Source organism: Gavialis gangeticus, unplaced genomic scaffold (genome assembly GCF_001723915.1).
Source record: "Gavialis gangeticus isolate Ggan-Ray unplaced genomic scaffold, GavGan_comp1, whole genome shotgun sequence".
In the NCBI taxonomy this organism is placed as follows: domain Eukaryota; kingdom Metazoa; phylum Chordata; order Crocodylia; family Gavialidae; genus Gavialis; species Gavialis gangeticus.
The window spans coordinates 54182849-54191389 of record NW_017729030.1 but is presented as its reverse complement, the minus strand read 5'-3'; the positions used below and the strand labels follow the sequence as shown (position 1 = coordinate 54191389).

Sequence of the window (8541 nt, the reverse complement as noted above, 5' to 3'; positions counted from 1 at the left end):
AAGGGGTTGGGGCTTAGGCGGAGCAATGTCAATTTCAAACCTAAAGGTGCTGCATTGTAATTTGCTTATTGGATAAACCCAAGTCTAGGTAGTAACCTTTTATGATAATTTTTAACACCTTTCAATCCCTTAGGGTAACAGCAATGGAGCAAGATCATGAGTGGCTCAAAAGCCAACAGATTAGCATAAGACTAGGTATAAAAAGCATGTGCATCAGGTGACCAGCAGGAAGGAGGGAACAGAACGGTCATTTCTGTTCCATGCCTGGAACCTGGACTCCTGGTGTGAGTGAGGATCAGATCCTGATCAAGGGACTTTCCCCAGTAATCCCTCTGACAGCGTTGATCGGGGATGCTTGACTTGACGTGTACTTGGCATTGAGGGACTATCGCTAAGTTGCCAACCCATGTCTATCTATTTGTTGTTTTGAACAGACCAGTGGCTAATACCCTCGCAGTGCCCAGTTGGCCTGCGACAGAACTGATCTATCTATCTGTTGTTATTATCTGTTGTTATTATTTACTATTAGCTCTTTAATACTGCATTGTCTGTATTGTATAAATGCATTATCGCATTTATCTTTCTGTTAACTGCTGTGTGTGTGTAAGCTATCATAAATTTGCCTTTACTCCGCTCCCAACTTTGCCTCCTCAATCCGAAACTGAACCTAACAGCCCAGTGGGCCTGTGATAAAATTGATACACTCACAGTGCCCAGCTGACCTGTGACAGTCCCTCCCTCCCCTTCTGCTCCACTGAGCTCTGACTCTTCAGCAAGATTTCACACCATCCTGAGACTTGTAACCCAGGCCCAGAAGATCTCGCCCCCTCAAGGGGGTGTTTTCCTGCATCTCACCCCTTACTCTGGAGGTCAGTTCTCTTTGTGATTTATGAACAAGCTAAATTAAATCTCTCTAAACAGGAGCCTTCAGAACCTGCGGACAGTTTTATCACTTCTTTGTATACACTGGCTGAATCTTGCCAATATGAAGAGGTCAGGGAAGACCTGATTAGGGACTGCTTAGTTGTGGTTCTTCACGATGAAGAGATCTCACAAAGACTACATTTGGACCCTAATTTAATACTCCAGAAGGCTGTCACACAAGCCCACCTATCAGAGTTAGTTAAGCAGCAACAAAGGGAAATCAGAAATGATTCCATGCCCTATCGGGCATCAGCTAATATGGGTGCAATGCACACTGTCAAGAAACTACAACCAAATATAGAATTGACATACACAGTGAACAAAGGGAGTGGGCCCACTGGCACCCAGCAACAGCCAAGTGGGCAAGGGGGTCAATGCCATAGGTGTGGTGAAATCCCTGGGCATGGCTATGCTAAGTGTCCTGCTATGGAAGAGATATATTGATGATGTAAAAAGAAAGGTCACTACACCTGTGGTTTGTCACTCAACCACAGAAGTCCACAGAGTCACAGAACAGGACTCAGAACTGTTATTAGAAGAATTTAAAGTCTTCATCAGACCCAGGAGTCTGGATGACAGAAAGAGAAAGCAATGGACAGTCAACTCCATTTAAAATTATTACAAGAGCAGCAGTTCTAGCTACACCTGATACTTACTACAGCCAACATAGGGTTGAGATCCTCCTTCCTCCTACTAAAAGTTACAAGGACCAGGTGATATTGCTCTCAAAGTACTGGGATCCTTCTATGCAAAAATGACACTGAAGCAGAGAACTATAGACCAGGAAGTTCATGTTGTGTGTAATCTTGCTGTGCCTTTGTTTGGCTCACAGGCCATACAAGCACTACACCTTGTCTGTTGACTGGATAAAATAGCAGACCAGAAATCCTTGGAGCAGTACTGCAGAACCAAATACCCATCCATCTTGTCAGGTCTTGGAAAAATGTCAGGTGAATATAGAATATGTGTAAAAACTGATGGACCCAAGGATGGAAACTCAAGAAGCTTATCTTTTCTATCAAAAGATAAAGAGGCACTGCTTAGAAGGATGGGCTAAAGCAAGATTCAAAGACTGTGGGTTGGCATGATACCAACAGGAAAAACATAGTCTCCATGTTGTCAGGGATTTAGTCATCTTCCATAACAAAGTACTGATATCTTCTGCTCTACACCAAAGATCCTAGAGAAGATTCATGAAACTCATCAGGGTACTACAAGCTGTCAAGCCAGGGCTCATTAGACAGTTTGGTGGCATTCTGTTAATGAGGACATACAGAACTGGGTAGCTAGTTGTAAGGCTCAACACTGACAATCCCTGTAGAGCTATGATCTATGACTAAATTACCAGATTATCTATGACAGATGCTGGGAGCTGATTTACTGAGCTGGAAGGGATCTGTTTACCTAGTTATTGTTGACTATTACTTCCACTACTTGGAGATGGCACAGTTACAGAACACTGCAACTGAAAGCATTATAACGGCATTGAGTATATACATGCACCATGGCATACCTTCAGTTTTAAGAATAGATAATGGTCCAAAAATTTAATGGAGCTGCATTTAAGCAGTTTGTAGCCCAGTATGATTTTCTGCATATGACCAGCAGGCCACAGTCCCCAAATAGTAACAGGCAAGCAGAATGTGCAGTGTGGATGGTGAAGAACTTTCTTCAGAAAAATGAAGATCTCTATAAGGCTCTCCTGATTTACCATTCAACACCATTACAGCATGGATACAATCCAGCCGAGTTGCTTATGAGTCACTGACTCTGCACAATGACGATAGATGACTTGGTTCCAAAACTTGTCAATGCACAGAAATTTTGTGATAAAGATAAACTGATAAAGGACCAACAGAGACAGAATTATAACACCAGGCATGCCTCCAGAAATGTGCCTGCTCTTTCCCCACAGCAGAAAGTTTGGATTCCAGATGCAGGAGTACAAGGCACTGTCCACGCTAAGGTGGACATATTGTTCATATTGGGTGAAGATACCTAGAGGTCTTCTTTGTAGGAATCAAGAGCATCTCCGTCATATGCCACCTATGTACTATGCTAGGTCAGGAATGTTGTTGGTTCTACCAAATAGACCAGATTTGGGAATCTATCCACTTTAAATGAAAAGGCTTATTGATGTTTCTGTTTTGATTATTCTCTTTTTGTAGGGAAGTGAGTGATAAAGACTCACAGGAGAGTGATGTGTTTCTAACTTCTCCTCTCAAGACAATTTTGCAGTTCTTTGGAAATCCTTCCAGTTTCTCCTGAGAAAGAGGGATGTAGGAGTAAGGGTTAGCTACCTTCCTGAGGGCTGACGTGATAATATCAGCAGGAAGTTGTCAGTCATCTTTGTGTGTGTGTTTTTGTTGCAATAAAGCCCTTCGGAGAGCTAGAAGTCTCCCTGCCTTTTCCTGAGCTATGAGATAGCACAGTCACCATTGCACACAAATCACAGAAGTCATAGAGAAGCAGGGCTCGATGGGACCGCAAGAGGTCATCTAGTCCAGTGGTTCTCAATCTTTTTTGTACCAGGACCCATTTGTAAACATTGATGGCCAGCCCTGACCCAGTGCCCCTCACTCCTGACCTGCTGCCCCCTGTCAACAAGCCCCAGCCCCACAATGTGTGCAGCATGGGGGGCCCCAGCAGCCCCTCGCAGGCTAGCACTCTGCCAGCCCCAAGGGGAAAAGCTGCAGGTCGCCACATTTTTCTCCTTTCAAGGAGAATCCATTTTTAAAGTTTGTTGATCTATTTTTAAAGTTTGCTCACAACCCTTTCATATATTCTTGCAAACCACTTTTGGTTCATGACCCACAGGAATGCTGATTCCATGAACCAGGCATGCTCCCGGAGGCTGAAGGGGCACGGCAACTCCCCATGGGCAGCAGTGGCAGTGGCAAAGTGGCGGTGGTGAGCAGGGAGCTCCCCCAGGCAGCCATGACAGTGTTGGCGGTGGGGGGTGGTTGACCACCTGCAGATTCCACCGGCAGCATCGGCAGTTACGATCAGTGACCACCTGCAATTGCCACCGGTGGTGGCAGGGGGTAGGGTGGTAGGGAGTGGCGAGCGGCAACCACCTGCAGGCACCACTGCTAGCATCAACAGCGCTTGTCTCAGGGGGTGCACTGCCAATCTCAGGAGGTGCACGTGCACCCACGTCCACCCCCTATGTGTTGCCAATGGCTGATCTAGTCCAACCCCCTGCCTAAGCAGGATGCTGGGCCTCTGTCAGCCCACCGACACACTAATAGTCTAGGCCCTTCTGTGAGGCATCTTCAGTGTCCTCCTTTCCCCCCCTTCACCCACCCCCATGCCTCACAGCTTATGCAGCAACATAAAGCCAAACACAAACACAATTAGTTGCTGCTGGGGTGCCTATTCTCTAAGCTGTCCTCCAGGCTTCTTCTCAGCTCTGCTGGCGTCTCCTGGCTTGGGCCCTCCAGCTTCTGGTACTGCTTCTCAGCTTTCTTTACCGAGAGCGCCTTCAATTCGCACAACCAATGTCAGGCTCCCTTTATCTGCAAGGCTTTACAGAACTCTCAGCGATGAACTCCCTCCTCTAGTTCTGCCCAGGTCAAACCACCCCCTGCCTCAAACGCAGGGGTTATATAGTCCCTGGCTCATCTTCCTTCTGAGTTGAGGTCATGGCATCAGATCATTATCTAATTAGCTGCCAGCTGTTTATTATCTGGGGCTCTTCAACTTTCTACCTCTAATCTCAGTAACAGGGCTTAGCCCCTGTTACAACTGGCATGTGCCCAGAGCCATTGTAAGGCCACTATGCTGCCTTGTTCCCAGAGTTTAGAACAGGGGTAAGAAACGTTTTTGGAAAGAGTGCCAAAAACACCTGCACACTCGGCCTGTAAGATGCTGGCATGCCAGGGCCGGATGGCAGAGAAGCCACAAGGGACCCGATCCTTGTTGTGGCAGTGCAGGCCCAGCCCCTTCCCTGTCTGCCCTGACGTGTGTGTGCCAAGCAACATACCACACTCTGGCACCCATGCCAAGGGTTGCCTACCTCTGGTTTAAAGTGTGCAGAGTGGGAGTGAGTGAACAGAGCACATTTCAAGGTGTCAGCCCAGGCCATGGTCCTGAGGCAAGGCAGGCTTGCCCTGAGAGGCTGGGAAGGTAGGGACTTGATTTGGAGTGCAACAGAACCAATGCCTTTGTCCCATGTGTCATGTGAGAATCACAGAGAGCTGCTTTCTTCAAACATTGAACAAGGGGCTCTGCCACAATCAGACTTGGAAAAAAAAAGAGTTCTTGGGCAGAATTAAGAAACATTCAGACGCAGGAAGTTGCAGATGAAGAAGACATCATGGACAGGATCCTATATTTGCGTTATTGAAATGGAGCAGATTAGCGTCTGCACAAGAACACTCGGAGGCGAGCGGCACCACTGGAGACAATGAAATCCATCTAGGACCACAACAACAACACAACTAGGCTTCCTGTCCCAGCTCTTCAACTGGCTCCTGTGGGAAGAGGCACCCACAATTGTCTGACTGCTCAGGTAAGACTTACCACTTACAAATTTAGGGGCACTCATTTCCATGAAAGGGACTCGATTGAAAATGGCATCCCGCTTACACTTCTCCACATCCCCATCATTGTAGATCATGTCCACAATCTCGCTGATCCAGGTTGTGCCTACAATGCAGAGAACCCTTTGGCAGTCAAGTGTGTTCTGCCTCCTACCATGTGTCACTGGCGATACAAAGCTAAACACCCCCATTTCCCTCCCCTGAAAGCCCTGTGTCCAGCTGAACTTGCCTGATTTGGGGTAGGTGGAAATGAGAAGGTCGTCTGGCCTGGCTTGGAAGGCCTCCACCTGGCCCCAATTCTCCACAAAGCACCAGTAGAGGGGAATCCCGTGGATGCTCTCTAATTCCCTCCTCAGCATGTGTTCCTCTTCCATCTTGGGAGGCCTAAGTTGAGAAGAGGGAGGGGAAAAAATTACAATGGTCTTTACTACTTAAATAATCACTGAGTAAAGCATAGAATCAAAGAAAATGAAGATGGGAAGGGACCTCAGGAGGTCATCTAATCCAACCCCCTGCTTAAAGCAGGACCATCCCCAACTAGATCATCCCAGCCAAAGCTTTGTCTGCCCAGGTCTTAAAAAACTCCAGGGATGGAGATTCCACAACCTTGCTGGGTTCCAGTGCTTTACGATGCCTCTTCTTCTCCCCTGCCTGTCCTTGCTGAACACTTTCATGACAGTATTCCCATCATGTGAGCTATCCCACCAAAACACACTGTTACACCTCATGGGAACATGGTATTTAGTTGTTGAGGGGTGGAAAAAGTGGTACTGATTTCCATAGTGTTTCTCCCAGGAATGGATACATCTTTCTTCCCTTTCCCCTCTCTCCCTGCCAAAATAATTGATGTCGAGACTTCTGCTTGGAAGTGCTTCTGTGGAGTTCAGCTGAGAGCCCAGAACATTGTTACTGGTTCTCTGCCATAATCCTAACAACTTGCTAAAACCACCCACACATTCATGTGTCTAGAAAGGAGAAATTAGAACCTGTTTCCCTGCTGCCAGTGGTGACACGTAGGGGGTGCATGGTAAACTCCCCCTCCCCTGGTCAGTGAGACTGGCTGCAGGGGACCTGTCCCCCAAGTCGAGGTGATCAGCTGCGGGGAACACGCACCCCAGTCAGCAAGATTGGCCATGGGGAAAACCCCCTGCGGTTGCTGGCTGGTCACTGAGGGGGCACATGCCCCCCCAACTAGGGTGGAATCAGTCACCCGTGCTTCCCTGCCCAACCTGAAGTACCCATCAGTCTTTGTTACCTCCCAGAAAAGATACTGTTCTATAGACCAGCAATTTTCAACCTTTTTTCATTTGCAAAGCCCTAAACAATTTTGAATGGAGTTGCAGACCCCTTTGAATTGTAAGTGTGGGTATTCACATACTTTTGATTGATCATATTCATCTTTCGCAGGCCCCTTACACCAGAGGTGGCCAAAACAGGGCCTGCCAGGCAATTTCATCTGGCCCACACGTGCCCACCAATTAATTATACCCTACCCTCCCCAGCCCACATGCCTCGCTCCCACCCTCATGGGTGCGAGGGCCCCAGGCCCAGCCAGCACACAGCTTCTGGGTGGGGCCACTGCTGCAGCCACCAGGGGACCTGCTTGACTTCCCCAGGCTCCAGCATCTGCTTCTGTCCCTGCTGCAGCACTTGCTGCTCCAGGCAGCAGATAGGGAAGCGGCACTGAGCGGGGTGGGGGGAGCTGCAGCTGGGCAGCGGAAGCGCAGAGCTTGGGTGGGCAGGGTGTGGGTATAAGTGTATGGGGAGGGAGGGTGGGAGATGTGGGGACCTGCCCCCATGGTGCACAGCCCCCACTGCTGGTGGCAACAGCAGGCAGTGGGCCCTTGGGGTTCTTGTGGCCCATGCATGTACAGCCACCTTGGGAGGCACGGCTCCGACCAGTTCTGGGAGTGCATGGGGAGTGCACCAGTGCAAGGAGAGTGCACCAGTCCGACCAGTTCTGGGAGTGCAATGTGCTGCACCTGGGGAGGAAGAACCAGCACCATACCTACAGGCTGGGGAACTCCCTTCTCATCAGTACAGAGGCAGAAAAGGATCTTGGAGTCATCATTGATGCCAAGATGAATATGGGCAGGCAGTGTGGGGATGCAGTCAGGAACGCCAACCGCACCTTGTCATGCATCCACAGATGTATCTCAAGCAGGTCCAAGAAGGTGATCCTCCCCCTCCCTGCGGCACTGGTCAGGCTGCAGCTGGAGTACTGTGTCCAGTTCTGGGCGCCCCACTTCAAGAGGGATGTGGATAACATGGAGAGGGTCCAGAGGAGGGCCACTTGCATGATCAGGGGGCAGCAGGGCAGACCCTACGAGGACAGGCTATGGGACTTGAACCTGTTCAGCCTGCACAAGAGAAGGCTGAGGGGGGATCTAGTGGCCTGTTACAAACAAGTCAAAGGGGACCAGCAGGCATTGGGGGAGTCCCTGTTCCCCCGAGCACTACCAGGAGTGACTAGAAATAACGGTCACAAGCTGGCAGAGGATAAATTCAGACTAGATATCAGGAGGCACTACTTCACTGTCAGGGCGGCTAGGATCTGGAACCAACTTCCAAGCAAAGTGGTGCTGGCTCCTACCCTGGGGGTCTTTAAGACAAGGCTAGACAATCACCTTACTGGGGTCATGTGACCCCAGTACTCTTTCCTGCCATGGCAGGGGGTTGGACTTGATGTTCTGCTCAGGTCCCTTCTGACCCTACTAACTATGAAACTATGAAACATGGAGCCAGGCTGGCCCACCTCTATCACACGGGACTCCCCACAACTCATGTGCAGCTTCTGGCACTTGCACACCACTGAGGGAAAGCCCCATGTGATGGAGCCGGCAGCCTGGCCCTGCTGCCTCTCTCCATGTGCACTGCCAGGACTTTGCCAGGAAGCAGGGGGTGGTGCTCCCTGCCCCTTCCTGCGGAGTCCCAGGAGCTGTATGTGGCAGCAGCCCTCGGGGCACTCAAACCCCACACGCCACACCCTGCCCCTACAACCCCACCACCTATGCACACACCCCACAACATACCCTACACCCCACCACAGACAGCCACATCCCCCCACAAACCC

The 8541-nt window shown here is 49.5% G+C and overlaps 1 protein-coding gene across 1 annotated transcript in view; it reads right to left on the bottom strand.

Moving 5' to 3' along the window:
• The window catches only part of LOC109301233 (sulfotransferase 1 family member D1-like), a 34175-nt gene that overhangs the window by 11274 nt on the left and 14360 nt on the right, over nt 1-8541 (bottom strand). The window contains exons 3-4 of the mRNA XM_019522243.1: nt 5698-5865; nt 5449-5574 (exon numbers count right to left, since the gene is read on the bottom strand). Coding sequence (XP_019377788.1) covers nt 5449-5574; nt 5698-5842 — 271 coding nt within the window. The 5' untranslated portion in view covers nt 5843-5865. The remainder of the gene's footprint in view (nt 1-5448; nt 5575-5697; nt 5866-8541) is intronic.